Source organism: Lacerta agilis, chromosome 5 (assembly GCF_009819535.1).
Source record: "Lacerta agilis isolate rLacAgi1 chromosome 5, rLacAgi1.pri, whole genome shotgun sequence".
Lineage (NCBI taxonomy): Eukaryota > Metazoa > Chordata > Lepidosauria > Squamata > Lacertidae > Lacerta > Lacerta agilis.
The window spans coordinates 92556683-92579046 of NC_046316.1; the positions used below are offsets into that span (position 1 = coordinate 92556683).

General features: G+C 46.5%; 2 protein-coding genes across 2 annotated transcripts in view; one reads left to right on the top strand and one right to left on the bottom strand.

Moving 5' to 3' along the window:
- TFRC (transferrin receptor) overlaps nucleotides 1-4380 on the bottom strand; it is a 22232-nt gene extending 17852 nt beyond the window's left edge. Inside the window, exon 1 of the mRNA XM_033150905.1 lies at nucleotides 4281-4380. The gene's annotated coding sequence lies outside the window, so the exon portion shown is untranslated. The remainder of the gene's footprint in view (nucleotides 1-4280) is intronic.
- LOC117046401 (40S ribosomal protein S5-like) lies at nucleotides 4068-20937 on the top strand. Its single transcript, XM_033148203.1, is given in 3 exon segments — nucleotides 4068-4488; nucleotides 20324-20597; nucleotides 20599-20937. Coding segments are annotated over 3 exon segments (981 nt in total). The 3' UTR covers nucleotides 20885-20937.
- The last annotated feature ends 1427 nt before the right edge of the window (nucleotides 20938-22364 follow it).

A 22364-nucleotide genomic window follows, 5' to 3' on the forward strand; every position in this document is an offset into this window, starting at 1 on the left:
CAGCCCCAAAACAGAGACTTTCCAAGCTTCCCCAGATCTTGACATTTTATATTTAGGTAGGCGCTAAAGTTCTAAATGAAAGCACCAGTTCTGAATAGTGTTTTCAAACAGCTTCTTTTCCTGGCAAAATATATAAAGTATAAGCTTTTGGCAGCAGCTATTTTACTTGTTTGAACTAACAGCGATACAAGTTCATGTGCACCTTCAGAACTGATGCAAGGTGCATGACTTTATCCTGTATCCAACACATCATGCAAGAAGCAGCCCCCAGAAGTCCCAACACGTGGCAGAATGGCCAGTCTCTCAGTTGTGAAAATGTGCCTATCTTTGGAGTTACATGCGGCTCAGGAGTCAAGCTTAGCCACAGTCTATCTCTGGCTATTACCCATCAGCAAATGATCCATAGTCTGGGCCAGAGAAGATAACCGCTTCGAGGAAAACTGGGCAAACTGCTATGCACTAGATAGCAAGCAAATGAACTCCACCTTTCTGTAGAAAGCAATGAGTCTTCCACAGAAGGAGGCAACTGATATGTCCCTTTCAAACTTCGACTTAAGAGTGGAATACAGGAATACAAAGGTACACAGCATCACCTTCTACACCGGTGGCCCCGTTAGGTAGATGTTAAATGCTTGCAGCTACTGAAGTGGATCAACAAGCACACAGCTCCATTAAACACCAAACCAGAAACAGGTTACAGAAGTAGCAAGACTCAGGCTACACTTTTAAGTTATTATGCAACCACATTCCAAGCATCGACCTAAAGTAGTGATGAAGAACCTGTAGTCCTCTGGATATTGTTGGACAGCAACTCCAATTATCCCCGAAAACTGTCCAGGCTGGCTGGGGCTGTTGAGTCCAGCAACATGTGGAGGACCACATAATTAATATTTTAATTGCACTTGTGCTCTACTGTCTTAATATTCTGTCACAGGAAGTTGAGCTAGTAAGAATCTGGAACTACTCTCAACGTAAAGTTAAAGTCCTACAGTATTTCATTCACAAACTGGTTCAGCACACTGCCTTATTTAGCTTGTTTGAGTAGGTTCTGGGATTGCCAGAAACACTGCAGTTGCAATAAGCTGGAATTACCAGTTTGTTCTAACAGTTTATGAAGGAGTCAAGCAAGCCAGTTTGGCCTGATTTAATCTTACCATACCTTGCACTACTATAGCAGTCAAGGAGTCTTCAGCACAATGAATAAAGCAAGAGTTCTAGAACTCTTAGAACATATTTTCATCCACGGCAAGGCAGAAAAGTAATAGATATACTTTCCCTATAACTTCACAAACTAATGTTTACAGTAGCACTAGGTGTGTCACCAGCTCACTGCCAAGGCTTTCCATTGGTGACTAAGTTATCATTTCAGTATCTGCAGGGCACCATGAATGGCAGAGCCCAAGGTGTGCCATAAAGCAAAACCACTGACTAGGTGGCACAAACTGCTCGTCAAAACTGTCCTAAAACAAGTCACCTCACCATGAACTTTCATGTACATGGGAGGCATTGATCTGTTTAGCGTAACTGTACTGTCAACCAGATTATACACCCCAATTTTATTTATAAAATATGTATTTATTATTTCAATTTCTAGCCTGCTTCTTTCTACAGTGCATAAAATATCTCAAGTACAAAAAATGCAAATCAACATATCTTAACTACAGTATATCTAACTGCTAATTCATTTCGAAACGTGATATAAAATCTAAATAATTCATTTTGGCAACAGGGACATTATAACATTTCATTATAAAATAATTAAAGCATATCAATTTATATCCGTTAGCTAAAGCAAATAATAAACCAGAGATACGCTAAACATTTCCAATGCAGTTATATTAAAATAATATAATCAGAAGGCAGCACATGGCAGTACTATGCCATATGCTATAAAAATTAGTGAAGTGAATTTTTTTCATGTAGGCTAAAAAAGTAAAGTGCAGATGCTTCCTAGCTACTTGATCATTTACTATAAAGTGCTCAAAATCACCTCTCAGTAATCCTCTCAGGAAGGCACTCTGTAGGCAATAGATGGCTTCAATCACCTTCAGTTTAGCCTTTCACCCCAGACTTCCATTAAAGCCATGAGGTAAGTTTTTTGTGGTTAAGAGTGCATATATGAAACCAACCCGCCTCTCACAGTGAGGCCCCACCCAACACTCCTCCCTTCCTGGGCTGTCTCCCCCCCCCCATTTATAGCTAATGAAACAAGTAACAGTTCCCTCTTCCACCCACACTAAGGATCAACCCCCTTATAGGCAGGGTGAAATACAATACTGTAAAACAATTTGCCACCCCTGCTCAATGGCCGCTGCTGCTAAGCCCACTGCTGATCAAAGGTTAGTGTCACCTCCCTTCACCTTCACATTTATATGCAGTAAAATAAACTGGGAAACATGAAAACCTCAATCACACTGCCATTACTATTTAAGTAACTGTTTAACAGAAGAATCCTAATCTTGCATACTTAAAGTAAGTCCCGTTGAATTAAATAATGTTCTAGAATGCATTAGTAGCCTCTTGCCACAAAGTCATCAGAACGGTCAAAACATCTCTGCCCCACATGTGTGGTAGGATTCTGTGGGAACTCACTGTAGAATTCATTTAAAGGCACTCAACTATTGCAACTACTTCCCTTCCATCTCCTCTGTTCTTAACTGGTCTGACTGCACAAGTAATCTGTGATGCAAGGGCCTGCCACATTTGTACAACAACACAAATCATATCCTAAGGATGTACTTTAGGGTGGCGACACAAGCCTCTACAGAAGCTCTTCTAGCAAGATTTGTTTCTGAAGCTCCTTTTAACCTGGGCTGCATACACACTATACATTTAAAGTGTTCTCAAAATAAAGCCTGCTGGTAGAGCTTCTGCTCTGCATGCAGAAGGTTCCAGGTTCAATTAGATTTGGGGGGGTCTCCTGTCCGAAATCAATGTACACTAGATGAACCAAGGGTTTACCTCTGTATTTGGCAGTTTCCTATGCCTAACAAAGCAGCCTTCATCAACAACTCTGCACTGGGCAGGGAGAGGACAATTAATGGAAAAGCAGCAAGTCACCAGCAGACAAGCATATGAGTGGGCAGAACATGAGTGCACCAGCAGACAAGCACATGAGTGGGCAGAACAAAATTTAAACGAAGATGAGTAAAAGGCCTTGGGCCCATAAATATCAAGAAAAGTGAGCCTCCTGTAATAACCCATCGTTATTCTTTATATAAGCAAGCTGGGGCAGAAGCCACGACGGAGAAGCAGTAACAGCCAATGGGCAGGCTTGTTGCCTCACCCCTTCCTTTCCCAGCATGCTGGGCCCCCAGTTATCCCTTCAAGGTCAGGAAATACGGAGCCATGCGCTCAAGGCACATGCAGAGCTCCCCTCCCCAGTCAAAACCCATGGAGGTTCACCTAAGGGCCCCTATCCTCAACAACAGGATCCCGCAACTACACAAAAAGCGCATACATGCTCCCACGTTCTCCCCGATACTTCCGACTGGTTAACGGTAAAACACTCCCCCCCCCCCGCAAGACTTCTTTAGCGCCTTTCCTATTCCCCTCCAATACCCAGGTAATATGTCCTCCTCCTGTGAGGAAGCACGATTTCAACTCTGCTCTACCAAGCACACAGGCCACAAATTACATCCACGCTCCCCCCCCCCGCCTCAAACAACCCATTAGCCTGGAGATCTTCCCCGCCCGCCCTTACTTCACCCCGCCCCACATTATGCGGAGAAGGGATGCCTCAAGCAAGCCCTGGTCGGCCTAAAGAAAAGGTCAAAGACGACCAATGTCACGTAGTCAAGCTCACAAGGAGATCGACCGCAGCTCAAGAAATGCGCAGAGACTTTTAACAAAGGAAAAAAAGGGGGGGGAGGACTTGCGAAGGCGAAGGGCCCCTTTTAAGCGTGCAGCGAGGGACAGAGCCCTTTTAGGGTCGCAAAGCAAACGGGATAGCGCCCACCCCCCCAAGTTCCCAGAGCCAGCGTCTCCAAATTGCATAATGCAAAGCCTTTTTTTTTTTTTGCCGCCCGCCAACGAGCTCTGTAGGCAAATGAATGGGAGGAGAGGGAATGAGCGCGCCTGGAGCGCAAGGCTGTGCGAAGCCGCCACCTCGCCGCCTTGCAAAGGGTGCAGATACCATGCGGCATATGCATACAACCTGGACCACAGCCAGGCGGAGCACGCGAGCCCCGGCCCCCCCCCCGCCCCTCCTCCCGAGAAAAAAAGCCCTTCTCCCGGCGGCCTCCCCCGCGGCCACGCACCCGCTCCCCCCGGCGCATCACCTTTCCCAGGCAGGCCCTCTCACGCGGCCGTGCCACAAGCACGACCAGCTCAGTCTAAAAGGAAAGGGCGTCCAGTGCGTCCCGCGCAAGCGCGTAAAAGGGCAGCCCGGAGCCCCGCCCACCGGCGCCGTGAGCGCGCGACCCGCTTTTCAAGGAGCGGCGAGTGGGCGGAGCTCGGCCCGAGGCCGCGTCCAACACACTGTCGCACGTGGGAATGCTGAGACGCGGGCCCGACGCGCACGGGAAGCGAGAGAACCTCTTCCCCAGTACATAGAAAATGATAAAACTGAACGGCCAAAAAGCACCATTTCGGGTTTCTGAGACGCGTTTCTCCTTTGGGCAAAGAGCGAGGCTGTCGGCAGCCCTCACCTCAGGCAGCTGAAACGGGCTGTCAGCCGAAGGCAGCAGTGAAACCGCCTTTTAAGCAAATAGTACGATGATGACTTTCTGAGGCTGGGGCTTCCGCCTCAGGCGGCCAACATGGGCGCGCCTTTAGCTAATACGCGAGTCGCTCGTCGTGTATGTAATTGGCCTGAGGCGGGTAATAGCAAACACTCGGAGCACCTGCTGCTTGAGTGTTGGAGGGGCTTCTCTGATCTCTGCAAAAATCACGTCCCCCTCCGCCGCCGTGTAATGAATCTGTTTATGCAATCCCTGCCCGCTCTACGGATCTACGACAGATTCTTGTCATGGCGGGTTGGACTAGATAACCCCTTGTGGCCCCTTCCAACTCTACAATTCTATGACATCCTTGAAAGTGCCTCGAAGCTCTCGGCAGAGCAACAACAGGCCACCCTCCTCCCCGCCTCAGGAAACCGTCGCTTGTGGCTGCAGCTTCCGAGGCAGGAGGGCGGTGTGTTAATACCACACACACAAACCAAAAAAACATACCGTGGCTGAGGGAAAAAAAGGGGTAAAAAGGGGTTCCGGGGTGGCTGGGACACGTCGCCGTCCCCTCAGAGCTTTAATTCTCCTCAGGCAAAGCAAAAAAAAAAAAAGCACGAAAGGAAGCGCGAGAACAGAGTGGGGGGGGGAGAGAATCAGCATATACTAAGACAAGTACAAAGGTCCGTCCGCGGCCTTTCTCCTCACGCGCTCGCTCCCGGGTGAGAATTAAAAGCGACGAAAACAAAGGGTTTTTTAAATTTTTATTTCAATGTTATCTCGGTCACCTGACAGGCTTCAGGCTCGGTGGCGGAGCCGATTGCCCGCAGGGAGTTTCTGAGGGAAGCGAAGCTAAACGGCCGTGGGGGGCGGGGAGGGGAAAAGGCGGGAAAAAGAAAATTGCGCTGCCTGAGAAGGGCGGGAAAGAGAAAGGAATCGCCTCGCTCCTCATAGAAGTTACGAGGGACCTAAATGGCCGTATCTTTCCTTCGCACTTGGGCATAGGTTTTATGCAGCGCAGAGTGAAGGTGCTCCGATCCTCTCGCCACTTAACGGTCATTTTCTAAGCCTTTCCCCTGAAACTTTGCTTCACCTGACAAAGTGGCCTGAATATTTATTACAGAATTTTTTTAATACTGCTTGATGGTCAGGGGTGGGGAAAACATGTCAGAGCTGCTTACGAAGGATAATAAAACCATCGATAAAATCAGCTATTTGAAACAAAATAAAAAATCCTTCCAGTAGCACCTTAGAGACCAACTAAGTTTGTTCTTGGTATGAGCTTTCCTGTGCATGCACACTTCTTCAGACCCTTCTATTTCAGTGTATCTGAAGAAATGTGCATGCACACGAAAGCTCATACCAAGAACAAACTTAGCGGTCTCTAAGGTGCTACTGGGAAAGTCTGGGCAAAGAGCTGAGGGAGTTGATTGGAAAATTGAGCGAGTTGGCATGGCGATCCCCGGAAAAAGAAGCGAGGAATGTTATATCCAGCCCCCGAGGTGTGAGCTCGGGAGCGATGGTCAAGAAATTAAGATATTTACAAATAGAAGAATGCAGCATTGAATGGGAGAAGCCGAGAGAAGATGAACAGTGTATCCTGATGCTCGATGCAAGGACTGTTGGGGACGGTGTCTGGTTCTGTGTCTGGTTCTGCGGGCGTATAAGAAAAGAGGACAATCTGAGGAGCGGTTCCGGTGAAAGATGGAGAAGGACATTGGATAGAGGGGGGATAGGGTGAACTCTATCAAGTATAAAATATAAATGCTCTGTTATGGTAATCTGAAATCGGAGGGTTAAGACATTAAGCTTTATTTTAACTTTTAATAAGAAAAGGGATACTGTATTTTGAAATTTTTTGATATTAGCAGCAGTTTAAGGGAAGAAGAATAGTTTAGATTTAATATAAGAATAATTTGTTAAGATCCAAAGAATTGTTATTAAGATTGTTGTTTAAGGTTTGAATTTTATTAAGTGAATAAAATTTTTAGAGAAAGGAAGTTATTAAAGTAGAATATGGATATAAAACCGAAGGAGAGAGGGTGGGGGAAGTCAATTGTCAAGATTTGGAACTAGAATATTTTCTTAAGTGTGTAAACAAGAAGAATTGTATTTGTGTTTGTATTTGATTTATATATGTAGGTGTGGGTGTGGGTTTATGTTTTGTTATGAAAATGCCAATAAATTCTTATTAAAAAAAATAAGGTGCTACTGGAAGGATTTTTTAATTTTTTATTTTGTTTTGACTATGGCAGACCAACACGGCTACCTACCTGTAACTCAGCTATTTGTAACATTCAATAAAGACCCACCACTTTCTACATATCTGGGTAGGCTCGCCTAAACAAATGTTTTCAGCAGAGCGCAGAAAAGTACGTTGTTGTGACCATATAAATTTGTTAAGACAGTTTAAGGTGTCGCAAGACTTGCTTCTCCCGTCCCTGTGGCTGCACCACATACATTATACTGTATAAGGGCATTTGGAAGCCAGCAGCTTTTATTACTTGCCAGTTACCAAAGGGCAAAGAACACAGATGAAGAAGTTATGGAGAAAAGTGGTTGCAAAGTCCTTCAAAGGCAAACCTCCACAGCCTCGTGTTATCTATCAAGTGATCATCCTTATTATTAGTTATAAAGTCCGAAAGCTTCCCTTTTATATCTTTGAGGAGTGACTTCTCTGTCTTGGGGAAGCAAGCGGTTCCTGTTAATTTGAAGGTGTAAAATGGCACTCAGGGATATATATTTATTATTAAGACTATATGTCTTATAAGACTGCCAGAAAGCATAGACACTTAATTCTTTCCCAGCCATTTCTCTCTCTCCTGAGGTAGTCCAGGTGAGGAGGTGCATATTCCTCCTTGTAAACAACTACATGGAACAAGCACTAGACTGAATAAAGCAGGTCTTTGCATGTCCACAGATTCTGACTCTCCAATCTTTGCCACGAAAAGGTTGCCTTCTTCCAAATCCTGGATACGTTCGCTTGCGGCTGTTATGAGTTAGTTAGCTAGTTATATAACATCATAACTGCATGGGCGTTTGGCACTTTACGAAGTGTAAGAGAATTGGCCGTTGCCCCGAGGAGCTTACAATTTTAAAATTCAACACAAGGGAGAGAGATGGAATCAGTGGAAACGGGAATGCATATACAGCACGTTATATTTATTTCACTTTACTTATGCTTGGCAACAGTGGGGTTCAGGGAGAAAGAGGTTGTAATGTCTTCTGAAGAAGTGTGCATGCACACGAAAGCTAATACCAGGAACAAACTCAGTTGGTCTCTAAGGTGCTACTAGAAAGAATTTTCGATTTTGTTTCTTCATGAAAGCTAGGCTTTGAGGAGAGATGTGAAGGAAGAAAGTTGGCCCACACAAGTTTTGTTTTAATTCACATTCAGTATATCCGAAATGTAGTTGGTTTAACACTGGGGCTGAAAGCCAAACTAGAAGTGAAGCACAGTATCTGCATTCACCATGAAGGTTCTTTTAAAAATGCAAATACAGTAGCGCATTTTAGGTGGGCTGATAATTACCAGGATTGCAGCAGGTGGAAGAAGCTCCCTTATACAGAGAAAGACCATTGGTCCAGCCATCTCAATATTGTCCACGCTGACTGGCAGCAGCACTCCAGATTCTCAAATGGGACATTTCCAGCCTTACTTGATGTTGTTGAGCATTGAGCCTGGGAGCTTCTACAGGCAAAGCATAAACTCTACCACTGAGCCTTAAATTTAATATCCTGCTGACATCCTAAGGAGAAGTCCTTCCCTGATGCTAGTCTTTGCAAATTAAATATTTCCCCAGAAAGCAACTACCCATTTTCACACAAATGATTTTCCTTAGTAGGGGAGGAAAGGGTTACACTCTCCTTTCCCACCTGCAGTGATTACAACAATTATCAACCTCATCCCCACACAGCTGATGCTGTTAGCATTAAAAACAACAACAACCTCCATGTTAAATGAAATTTTTTTTTTTTTAATGTCACATGTGGCTTGGCCCTGAGCTTGAAAAAAATCCCAAACAGGAAGTGGGTGGGGAAAACCCACATATAAATTATTAAATTAATTCATATGCTAAATCTGCTTTTGGAAATCTGTAACTAACTATCATTTTTTAAAAACATGCACATTTTGTCCAGCCCCCCCCCATAAAGATAAGTACATCTGTTTTTCAGTCATACTAATACAGGGAAAGGGCAACTGCAAGAGATAACAGTACTGTACCAGCTTCTTTAGATCTCAGGGGGGTTACCTGTGGTGCTTTCCTGTGAACTTTCCTGTGACTTTCCTGTGAATAGCTGGATCTGTTCTCTTCCAGGAAAATAAGAGTTGATCATTTTCAATTGCAAAAGGAGATGCACTTTGAAAATACTGTAGGCCATTGATTTGCATGGAAGTTAGCCAGTGGAAAAACAGGGTAGGCAAGCTGAGAAACTTCCCAGGAGGCAAGACTGGGAAGTTATCAAGGTTATTAATAATTTTTATTAGCTGCTTCTTATCTCATTTATTAATTGAACGGAGAGGAGTTCCATAGCCATTTAATTGTTAGGTTGAGAGGTGAGCTGTGTACAGAGCTACGGCTGCTACATACTGTAAAGTGTGTTTCCTCTTGTAGAGGAAAATATTGATCCATGCAGATTACTAATCAGAAAATAAAACAAATTCTAGAAAACTCACCCTCTTCCCCAAACCAGATACCACAGTCTACAGGAACTGCAGAACCCTGACCCCATAAATTTGCCACCTACCTGCACTTGATGAAGAGCCTGTGGAACTGTTGATGTTGCTAATATCACATGATAAACTGCTTACTACACACCATGAAAGGCTTTCATCAAGGACTTCCGGTGTGAGCGCCATTCCATGCAGTTGGGAGCCATCTCGGTTCCGGTGTCTTCGGGGGTTTGGAGTGACCGCTGCGGGCTCCGTTAAACCTCGGGAGGGGCGTCCCGAGGGCTTGGGTTCTAGCGGGTGCCAGATGTGCCGACCTGGCTCTCGAGTAACCCTTGTAAAAGGGAGGCTTGAGCGAGCCAGGCTCCGGTGCGGCGCTGAAGAGCCATCACTAACCGAAGACACGAAGCAGTGGGCACTGCTGGACTTTGAGCACTCCACTTTTCCTCTATTTGGACTCAAAACAAGGACTCTGTAAGTACGGAACATAATTTGACCTTAAAAAGTCTGAAATTTGGCTTACAGAGAGAGATTAAAATGAGGAGGTCCGTCTCTCTCTGACAGCGGCAAGATCAAAGTAACGTCAAAGGAGCTGGAGCCGCTTAAGACTTGCTTTAAAGTTTAGCGCTGATTTTGTATACTTTAGAAAACCCTGTTTGGGGGGTAGATTGAGAGCTTGATTTATTTATTCTTGTGGATTACAAATTAAAAGGAAAGATACCGCTAACCCTCTGGCCAAGGAGTCTGGGTCAGGCAGGGAATGGCGGCTTTGGACTGGATTGCGCAGTTGGAAAATTATTGAGACCCCATCACTTCCTGCCTACTCAAATCCCACGGTGTCCTTGAAGTTTAAAGAATGCTAGACTCAACAATGACACAATTCCAGCAAAGACTATTGTTAGAATTTCAACTACTTCAGCAGAAAGTTATAGACAAGTTTACCCAGATTGGAACTACTTTAGAGAACTGTCTTATATACCCACTTGATGGAAAGGATGTTGATCCAGAGGAATTCTCTGAAGAGGAGGACACACAAGTTGGAAAACAAGAAAGGCTCCCTTGGCGTGAGAGACGGGGAGCCCACAGTTTGGACAGTACAGTGAACCCCTGGGGTGGCAGCCCAAGGGTTCGAGAACAACAATCATGGAAAATGCAATACGGAGCTGAGAGTGGAGGAGAGATACTTTTTGACAAAGTTACAGCAACTACCGTACTTATCAAGAAGAATGCTACATCCTGGAGGAGAGGAAGCTACAACAAGGAATACTAAGTTTAAAATTGAACATGAAGGAAATAACAGAAGAAAAAGAAGTAAAACTGAACATGAAGGAAATAATAGAAGAAGAAGAAACTGGATTGGGGGAATTTGGGGGGGGGAGACCTGTGGGGGATGGGAAAGGTAATGGGAAGGGTGGTGATGGACAGGAGGGGAGTGGGGTAAAGTATGAATTAAAGGGGATACTATAAAGGCTGACTACGGAACTCCGAAACCAGAGGGAAAACGGACTATGAGAATGGAAGAAATATTTAAGTATTTGTTAAGATGTGTTTTTTATATTTGAAATTGGAATCAGAAGAAATATAGGCTACAGCACAATAAAGTTAAGTGAAGAGAGGATAAAAGAAGTTGAGATGTGGAATTTGATGTTTTGTTTGATAAAAATAAGACTTAAGATTTAAGATATGTTGATTATAATTGTAAGACTAAGATTAGATGTAAGAAAGTAGATTTTACAATGTTACTAAAGAAGATTAGAAATGAATGCAAAAGAGAGGATGTGAGGAAGTCCCAAGTTTAGGATTATAAAGAGGATAAGGATGAGTAAATAAGTGTTTTGTTTGTGTGTATTTTGTGTAGTTTTTGTAGTGTATGTATTTGTATTTTCTGTATGTTTATTACCAAAATCCAATAAATTCTTATTAAAAAAAAGAAAAGAAAGGCTTTCATCAATTGTAAGGGAAATGCTGTCTGATCTATGCCGTTTCAGTCTTCATAATTTAACCAACTTCTCCGGACGCGTTTGGCTGCTGCCAGATGTGCCCTCGATGGGCTGATCGGTAGTAGAGGCCATCTTATTCGTATTGCACGTTTCCCTCAACAGGTCCCCCTCAGAAAGGGCCCTCTCATCTCAGTTCTCCTAGGCAGGCTCCGCTTCACCCACCCACCCGCAGGGAAAGGCACACATCTACCTCAACAGCCAAGGAGGCCGAATTCTACACCGAAGGCCGCCATTTCAGGCCTGACAACACGGCCGTGCCCTGCCTGGGTTTTGCCGCGGCGCGAGCAACTCTAATGGATGCTTTGGTGAATTGTCCATTCTTCGTCTTCATGGCCATGCCACACCCACTAGTGTGGACAAACCATAATGGAATGTACACTCCAAATATGGTCTATCCCCCTGTAATGTCAACAGCAATTCCTCTTGTGGCATACAGTGGAAGAGCAATCATTGGGAAGTTGTGGGATCTGGACTAGATGGGCCCCTTTTGGGGTTCTTCATATATTCTTAAGAGCTGCCCATCTGGAAGTTCCCTACAATCCAGGATTCTAACATGGAAGGTTGAGAAGCCTTTCTCCCCACACGATTGGAGAATTAAACACAAATAAGCAAAAATAAATAGCAAATGACCCTAGAACTAAAAACATTTCCAATGTAGATTTTATGTAAGAGGTTATTAGTCTATATTGCTACATCAAGGGTGAATTCATTTACTACTATTTATGCTGATGCAGCCCCAGAGCCATATGTGGGGGTACACTACTGAGGCGTATCTTAGCAGCCAATTTTGATAATAAAAAAATGTGGATCCATAGATCAATCTCTGACACGTTATTCCTCATTCTTAATGTTTTTGCTTGTCTGGTTTTCTAGAAAGCTTTCATTTTTCTGTAGCTAGATGGAAACATCTGGACATTTGCTGTACCCATTTGGACATCATTTGTTTATTTTTTTAAAATACAGACCCATGAGTATAAGGGCCAAAGTCAGGCATAAATTGGTGTGTGTGTGTGTGTGTGATTTGAAAAACAAAATTTACTACTGGTTTACAGTACAGTATTCTAGAAACATGGGCAACATAACTTCCCCCCCAACCTGAGTTTTTATTAAACAGGTGTGGGATGGAATGTTAGCCATTAATCTTTTCCCCCCTTTCCTAAGTCAAAACATGGACAGTGCTAGAAATGTTGATGGCATCTTAAAAGCCCACAGATTCAACCCCCAAGGAGGGGCCAGCACCACAAGTGTGCATCGTTGGGCAGCTGTTGAAACCCCCACACTGCCAGACAGGGGGCACAGCTGATAGTTGCCTAGCTTCTGATTCTCATCTGCACTTTCCCTCTAGCCCAGGGAGGGCGGGTGAGCAAATAGTAGGGGTGTTGAGGAAGAGTCTCCATAGCCTGCTCATTTGCTTTCCAACTTGCAAATGGGGAGAGGGAAGAAGAGAAAAGAATAAGAGCCTGCCAGATCAGGCCAGCGGACCATCTAGTCTAGCGTCCTGCTCTCACAGTAACCAACCAAATGCCAGTGGGAAACCCATAAGCAGAAGCTGAGTACAAGAGCAGGCTCCCCTCCTGCAGTTTATGGCAACTGGTGTTCAGAAGCACAGTAGGTGTTAAGAAGCACAATAGGAAAAATAGCAGCAGCTGGTGGAACAGGGACGTCTTAGCCATTGAGGCTACTGGCGCAAGGTGCCACAGCCTGAGGAGGGTGCTTGCACCATCCAGCCCCGCTGGCAGCGCCGCTCTTGCCCACCTTTTCTTGGACTGTGGACGTGGGGAGGCTGTCGGCGAGCCTCCCGTCGGTGCTGCAGCCAGGGCTCCCTGGATGGCAGCGCTGCGCCGCCGCTTCAGCAGAGCAAGCGGAGGTGGAGGCGGAGCACAGCTGGCAGCGTCCCCACCCGCCCCTCCGCACCCTCTGGCTGCCCGCCGCGCCTGGCCCTGCCCGGCGGAGCGTGAGTTCGGCATCCCCACCCGCCGCGCTGCGCCCTCCGGCTGCCCCGCTGCACCTGGCCCTGCCAGGGCGCCAGATTTACTTAAGACGGCCCTCGGTGGCAATGAGGAAGGAGGGCCTACTGAAGGTATTCCTAGGCTTATACAGGGGTCAGCAAACTTTTTCAGCAGCGGGCTGGTCCACTGTCCCTCAGACCTTGTGGGGGGGGAACTATATTTTTTGGGGGGAAATGAACGAATTCCTATGCCCCACAAATAACCCAGAGATGCATTTTAAATAAAAGCACACATTCTCCTCATGTAAAAACACGCTGATTCCTGTACCGTCTGCAGGCTGGATTTAGAAGGCAATTGGGCCGGATCTGGCCCCCGGGCCTTAGTTTGCCTACCCATGGCTTATAGAATCTATCTCAGTATTTTCTTGACCGACAATGGCTCTTCAGGGTTTCAGGCAGGGGCCATTCTCAGCCCTACTTGGATGGACCAAGGAATGAACCCTAGGATCTTGTGCATGCAAAGCCATGGATATCACTGAGGTGCAGTCCTCCCCCCCACCCCCATGGGCAGCAGCTCATAGCAGAATCGGCCTGTTCATGCAACTCAAGCATGAATTTGTGAAATGAAACTTCCTGCTGATAGCAACGATAAAGTCAGCAGAAACGAAGAGGAAGTTTTGCCAGGTGTGGTTTTTCATGCTGGAATGACAAAAGACTATTGCTGAGGGAGCAATGGAAACCCCTTCCAAGGCATTAAGCCTCCCATGATCCATCATTGCCAGCTTCATAAATTGTACAGATGTGAGCTCTGTAAAGCATAGACCTCCCACCTTTTTTGTGTGGAAACCACCTAGCATGCGACCGCAAAGAAACAGTAAACAGCAGTTATAGCATTAAACCGAGACTAGCAGAAATCCCCACTTTAATTGTACCAATTTTCATGGTGGTACTTTGCTTCTCTTTGTAGCTTTTCTTTAAAATTCTCTCTCCTTGTGTTTCTGAAATACTGTGTAACTCTAGGGCCCAGAGTCTAGGCTGTTAAGTATGTTAACAGCATCTTTCATTTTATGATATTAGCTTGTCAGCATCACTGGAAATATTTACACTGAAGGATAGCATCATTAATGCATATATAGTTAACTAATAAGTATTTTCCCTGCCCATTTGGAGTTTTCACCTTGAGTATGGTTATCAAGTCAAATATCAAATACCATCAGTACCTCCAAGAGCTCTGCTGGTTACCATTACAGTATGTTTCTCCACTAATGTCAAGGGTTGGTTCTTGCCTTTAAATCTTGGTTCAGGGATACCTTAGGGCAGTGGTTTTCAACCCGTGTGCCTTGAATGGTGGTCAAGGGGTGCTGCGGACAACAATGGCCTCTGTCCCTCTTTCCTTCCCTTCCTTTTTCTGATGCCCTTGTGCGTCTTACAGCAGCCCTGGCTATAAGCTCCGCAGGCAAATGGCACCTCTCCTTGGTGCAGGGGGGGGGGCAGCTCAGAGACCAGGGACGGCAGCAGGAGCTGCCCGGAGGACTCCCAAGGAGAGGGGACAGGAGAGGAGGCTGAGGGAAACCCAGCCAGATTGGTGGGGTATAAACAAATTATTATTATCCACAAGGGAAGGTGTTCAAAAAAGCGTGAGAGGCTGCCCACTCTGCAGGCAAGGGGTGACCTAACTGGGCTCCTGAGTCCCACAGGAGAGCCACAGATATAATGTAAAAACAAATAAAATAAAAAATTCCTTCCAGTAGCACCTTGTTGTTGTTCAGTCGTTCAGTCGTGTCCGACTCTTCGTGACCCCATGGACCAGAGCACGCCAGGCACGCCTATCCTTCACTGCCTCCCGCAGTTTGGCCAAACTCATGTTAGTAGCTTTAGCATGTTGGACGCCTTCCGACCTGAGGGGCTCATCTTCCAGCGTCATATCTTTTATATGCCTGTTGTCTTTGTCCATGGAGTTTTCTTGGCAGTGATACTGGAGTGGCTTGCCAGTTCCTACTCCAGGTGGATCACGTTTGGTCCAAACTCTCCACTATGACCTGTCCATCTTGACCTGTCCATAGCTTCCTGAGTAATTCAAGCCCCTTCGCCACGACAAGGCAGTGATCCATGAGACCAACTAAGTTTGTTCTTGGTATGAGCTTTCGTGTGCATGCACACCGCCACTGCCTGGAGGGCCCTGGTCAGGAGGATAAGAGCCGAATCAATGGATTAGTTTATCAGCTCAGTGGGGCGGGGTAGGGGAATTGACCCTCTGATAATGAACACAGTGTGCCATTGTCTACAGATTTAGGTAGCTTTAAAAGGAGATTAGGCAAACTCGTGAAGGATGCACTATCAATGGCTATCAGCCATGATGACTACATGGGGAGCTGCAGAGGGTGAAAGGCTATATTGCCACCATCCATAGCTGTCAAGTTTCGGATTTGAAAATAAGGGATCGGCAGCCTCACCTATCCCGGGGACAGTCACATGGCAGTGATGGGCGGAGCCAGAAGCAAAAGTGGGCGGCACTGGTGTGAACGCGCGCAGTAGGCTTACTGTATTTTGGAAATGCTGCCCCTGGGCTACGGCGCCTGTAAGCGCGGGAAATGGCTCCCGCTTGCTTTGAGGCTGCAAGGAGGCGAGGTCTTCCCAGTCCCTGGCCAGCAGGGGGAGGGAGAGGAGCTGCTTCCTTTGAAAAAACGGGAAATTAAAGGGATATAAAAAAATAAGGGATAGCAGCGGGAAACTGCTTGAAATAAGGGAGATTCCCGGGGGAAACGGGATACTTGACAGCATTGCCACCATCCCCTGCAGATAGGTTTCCCAGAGGCCACTGTGGCAAGCAGACTGTGCTAGCTTCACTATGTGTGGAAAAGCATTAAAGAATCCCACCTGCTCCACACATACAATACATGATTTCAGGCACATTTCTCCCCCAGGAATCCTGAAAGATGTAGTTTGTTAAGGGTGCTGCGTGCTGGGAATGGTATCTCTGTAAAGGATAAACTACAGTTGCCAGAATTCTTCAGGGGCGGGGGAAGGAATGGGATTTAAAATGTTATTTAAATCTGTGGTGGTTATGTAGTAGTCCAGCCCATAATTCTACCACATTTACCACTTCATTATACATAACATGTGGATTGTAAAAGTAGAAACTAGCAGTAATCAACTACCGGTAATCTAACCAAGCACTTGCCTAAAGTTGTCTTACTACTTTGAAAACCAGGCTAAGGTTTGACATCAGGCAGGCTATTCCTTTTGGCAGCTGCTGAAGACATTCTCATGTAGACAAATCTGCCCAAACGTTTAGAAAGTTTGTGGGCATTTAATTTTTTTAGTCTATTTTATTGCAGTTCTATCCTTCTGTATGTTTTATATTATGGTGTAAAAAAAATTGTAATGATTTTGTTTGATCTTTTTTGTAAATGGCTTTGAGGTTCTTTCTACAATCAAGCAGTGTATACTTCTTATGAAATAATGACAATAACAATAATAAATAGAAGATGGGGCTACAGGGGGCCTTGCTTATAATCTTCTCTGACTATGCTTTACCTTGCAGCCCCCCCCCCAACCTGATACCCTCCAGCTGTTGTAGACCACAGAATAAGAATAAGAATTGAAGTTCAGAATAACTAGGTCACCAGGTTAAGGGAGGCTGCCCTATAAAAACAATTGGCTCCAGAAAAATTAGAATAACCTAATTTATGAATTTTCTTACATAAAATGTGACCTGAAATAATCTTGCATAACACAGAGACTGTGCAGTTCAAATTATGAGGGCTTGGGTTTAAAAAAATAATATTTGATCATGTATATGTTCAATGCCTACTTCCAAGAAAAATCATCTTTCTGTGTGGACTTGAATCTTTGATGTACAGCTTAAACGCTTCCACAGCACAAATTGTAGAGAGGCTTGCAAAAGGGGGGAATCTGGAAAGTTTAGCATAACACATGATTGTAAAGAGGATTAGTTTTGTAACAGAAGAATAAATGTTCTCAAGGTTCAGATTCCTACTTCACCAAAGGAGAAATTAATTTGATCTGAGTCTTGGCATACACGCCTTGTGTCTAATTTCCTGAGGCTTTGCCTGCAATGGTGGCACTGGAGGTTCTGCCTGCTCAGTGATTGCATTGGCATAATATTATTGCATTTAAAAGGTGTATTAGTGTGAAAGGGAAAGCTTTACGAATGGCAGAGTTGCAAGGAAGTCCCAGAGGAGACCTAGTCAGCAAGGGCAAGCAAGACCCCATTCAGCTTTGGCCTATGGTGAATATAAACAGCGGCATCTGAGATTCGGTCCTCTGTTGCAAAGTGATCCAGCACAAAGAATGCTCATGTGAATACTTGTCAGGCAAGGGACCTCACCAGAGGGAATTGGCTCCCATGCCATTAACAGTATTGGTGAAGAAGGCGTCTACCATCACTGGAATGAGTACAGGGTAGCTCTCATGCATTTGGATGGATCTACGGTTCACATGGAAGGGACGTGGGTGGCGCTGTGGATTAAACCACAGAGCCTGGGGGCTTGCTGATCAGAAGGTCGGAGGTTCGAATCCCCGCGACAGGATGAGCTCCCGTTGCTCGGTCCCAGCTCCTGTCCACCTAGCAGTTCGAAAGCATGTCAAAGTGCAAGTAGATAAATAGGTACCGCTCCAGCGGGAAGGTAAACGGTGTTTCCGTGCGCTGCTCTGGTTCGCCAGAAGCGGCTTAGTCATGCTAGCCACATGACCCGGAAGCTGTATGCCGGCTCACTTGGCCAGTAACGCGAGATGAGCACCGCAACCCCAGAGTTGGACACGACTGGACCTAATAGTCAGGGGTCCCTTCACCTTTACCTATGGTTCAGATGGGTAGGCAAACAAAGGCCCGGGGGCCGGATCTGGTCCAATCGCCTTCTAAATCCGGCCCACAGACGGTCGGGGAATCAGCGTGTTTTTACATCAGTAGAATGTGTGCTTTTATTTAAAATGCGTCTCTGGGTTATTTGTGGGGCATAGGAATTCGTTTATTTTTTCCCTTCAAAATGTAGTCTGGCCCCCCACAAGGTCTGAGGGATAGCGGACCGGCCCCCTGCTGAAAAAGTTTGCTGACCCCTGGAGTCATTCCCCCTGTGGGTCATGGCAGAGACAAATGTGGCATCAAAATCAAACATGGCCTAAGGGCTAGAATAGCAGGCAAGCATTAACTGCTGACTGCATGGATGAAAGAAGCTGTGCCTGTTGAATTTCTGCCTGACATACAACTGTTAGCGGAAGCCCTGTCAGAAAGAAAAATATAGAAACCTTTGGGCTTAGAAGTTCAGAAGCAGTGCTTCGGGTGAAAGCTCTATGGCTCTGGAGCTGTTATGTGAGGCATTTCCTTACTGTGACTGCCCTTGATTTGTTTAAACAATTAATATACTACTTAACTATGATAGTCACTAAGTGTCCTATAAAGAAGCAATACAAAAAAAATAAAAATCAGTTAAAACTAGCAAATCAGGTTTCAATTAAAATGCCTGCTGGAATGAAAGAAAAACTTCAGTAGGGTGTGGGCTTTTCCGATCTCAGCTGGAAGTGAGTTGCATAAAATTTAATTCATTGAAAAGGGAAAGGAGCAAAGAGAGAAGAGTGAAGCAGCACTTTTCTGTGCCATATCACTAACAGTCTTCTTTGCAAGCTGAGCTTTACTTCTGCATTCCTGAGATGAGCCCCAAGGCTAGAACTTATCATGCCTCACCAAGGACATCTTGAGTCCTTTAACACTCTGGCCTTCTCTAAAGTGCCCTTGGCCAAGAGGAGATACTGACTTATCCGGACATTAGTCATCATGACAGCGAAAATGATATAGAGGCAACAAAATAATAGATAAATGGATACACAGCTGGTCAAATTCTGGAGCTTCATTCATGTAAGCAAAACCAAACAGCCCAAAACAGTTCTGTAGGAGTTTTTCTGAGGTAGGGACTTAGCCCAAGAGCCACACCTATGATTCTATGGCTACAATCTCCCCAAGTGAATGGTGCTGGTTGCCAGGAGCTGAGGCGGCCTCAGGGTAGACAAGCAAGCGGGCAAGGGAGTTGAGCCAGCCAGTCCGCCAGCCCTTGTTCTTGGGAATGGACAGTCAAGTCCCAGGCCCCTGTGAGGCAGTGTGAGGAAGCACCTCTCTTTGGGGTGGGGTGGGGGTTCAAGCTCAGAGACCAGGGGCGGCAGCAGCGGCTGCCCAGAGGACTCCCAAGGAGAGGGGAGAGGAGAGGAGGCTGAGGGAGGGTGTTCAAAAAAGGGTGAGAGGTTGCCAGCAGCTCTGCAGTCAAGGGGTGACCTAACTGGGCTCCTGAGCGCCACAGGGGAGCTGCAGAAAGAAGGTAGTTGGTCAAGGGAGCCGTGGACTCAAAAAGGTTGAAAACCGCTTTTTCTGCCTCTGCGAGCGAGTGGGACGCGGGGATGAGAGCGAAGTGCCTCCATAATGACTGACTGGGAGACAGCCCCTGCTATGGCAGAGACAGGGGCGTCTTAGCCATAGAGGCTAGTGGTGTGGGGAACCACGGTGCCACGTTCTGGAGGGCGCCAGGGGAGAGGTCCGGGGGCCACATTGGCAGCTGCCCGTCGCCAGGGGGAAGGCAGGAGGAGGTGATCGGTGGCGGTGAACCGGGCACACAGCGATCAGCCCTCCATCCCTCCCTCTGTCCGTCCCTCTCCGGCTGGTGTGCGCGCCCCGCCGGGGAGGCAGACGTGATCCCCGGCAGCCGCCCCTCCTCTCGGTGCTGCAATTGGTCGCCGGAGCGCTTCTCCAGCCTGCCACTGCGCAGGACTGGAGGAGGGCGCGGGGCAGCCGGGAAGGAGCCACGCGGAACACTAGCCGAGATCAATCCCGGCACCTATTCTCCGTGCCTGGCACACGCCCAACCTTACACCTGGAATGGGATCCTATGTGGAGAGAGGGCGGGGTGGAGACCTCCCTGCTGGCAGAGTCGCCCTCCAACTGCTGCCCGCCCGGAGGGAAAGGTGGGCGTGGGGGGCGCTGGAAGGATCCTTGCACCACAGCGCCAGATAGGCTTAAGACGGCCCTGGGCAGAAACCCCTGATATCAAGCTGTTTGGGAAATGGAGCACGTGTGATGTGCAGATCAGTGACATCTCCTTGCAGGATTACATTGCAGTGAAGGAGAAATATGCCAAGTATTTGCCACACAGTGCTGGGCGCTGTGCTGCCAAGCGCTTCCGCAAAGCCCAGTGTCCTATCCTTGAGCGCTTCACTAACTTGATGATGATGCATGGAAGCAACAATGGTAAGAAGCTCATGACTGTGCGCATCGTCAAGCATGCCTTCGTGATCATCCATCTGCTGAGGAGAGAACCCCCTTCAAGTCCTGGTGAATGCCATCATCAACAGTGGCCCTCGTGAAGACTCTACCCATATTGGTCGAGCTGGCACAGTGAGGAGACAAGCTGTTGATGTGTCACCTTTGCGTCGTGTCAATCAGGCTATCTGGTTGCTCTGCACTGGGGCTCGTGAAGCTGCCTTCCAAAACATAAAGACGATAGATGAGTGCCTCAATGCAGCTAAGGGTTCCTGCAACTCTTATGCCATCAAGAAGAAGGACGAGTTGGAGCGTGTGGCCAAGTCCAACCATTAAAGAGCTGCTGCTGCTGCTGGATATCCAAAGCCAATAAATTCTCATTTTCACACTGGAAAAAAAGGTTGAAAACCCCTGATCCGGACCACATACTGGGTGTTAGTGGGAGGGAAAAGTGAATATGACCAGAGGCAAAAATATCCAGATACAGATGTACAGAAGGCTACATTGCAGACAAGTAATGTCTGAAAATAAAAAAATGGGTGTGTGGAACCATGGTTGTCAGTCTATATACGCACACACACACACCTCTCTCTCCATTTCTTAACCAGGCAAACAAGAAGTATTACATTGCCGTTCAAGGAGATATTGCAGGCAAGCTAAAGCACTCAAGGATGATGTCAAGCATGGGCTTTGAAGGATGTGGCTGGGGGAAGTTTCGACTATGGCAGACCAGCACGGCTACCCACCTGTAGCTGGGGGAAGTTGTGAGGGCTGGAAGAGGACCCCTTTGGACTTCCAGATTCAAGGATCCCACCCTTGAACTAGGTTCTCACAAGGGCTGCTTGCTGGTGCTTTCCCATTGTCCCACATGAACTGAGAGTGTGCCCTAAAGCCTACCCCCAAACACATCCTGCCGGCTGCTATTGGAAATGGTAGGGAAAGCCGTCTAACAATTACTTGTCTTCTGCTGGTAAAATCCAGACTAGAACACCGTTTGAAAGCCATTGAAAGCTTGTGGCCTTCAATATGGTTCCTTTCATTATGATGGAATGTTTTTCATTCTTTTCAATTCAAGCAGGTCACAATGACCTGTCCAACTGGTTTTCTGCACCTGCTCACCCACTGGAGTCAAAACGATCAGATAACTTGCACTGTCGTAGCTTTCCTGCTTAACAGTCCATGGTCCACAGCCATGGACTCAAGGGGTGGAGAGTACAGACTGTACCCAGGGGAAACATACATTTTAGAACCAGCCTAGGTAGCCAGATCTAAGGCCAGGAGCTTTGCTTGGTACGCAGAAAATTTGGGGCCCAGGCTAATAGACACATGTATGCATGTATACATGCAGATTTAGAATTTAGAATTTACAGTAAATGCCGTTGCTGATTTACAGTGACTAGCAGTTGCTTTCTAGAGTTTCAGGCAGGGGTCCCTCCCAGCCCTACCTGTAGATGCCAGGGATTGAGCCCGAGACTGCTCAGTCAATGAGCCAGAAAACAGCGCAGCCTGGGTTAGACTGGAGGGAGATGAGCAATAGACCAGTTGCTTCTGCCCATGGCTGGCAACCTGAATACCAGCCTCTGCAGCTGGGTAACTTGGTGGCTCAAGAAATTTATGCATGCACTCACTCCCTTGAGCTCAAATTGGATTTGGGGTTTTGCTAGTTGGGAGAACAACGGTGTTTCCAGAGTCCGAATATACTGTACTAAGAACTGGTTGGCGGGGAGAGGCACATTCCACCTCACTCACAGCTGGAAGCTAACATGATGGAAGTTTATGAAATCGGGCATGGCATGGGGGACAGTGGATAGGGAAT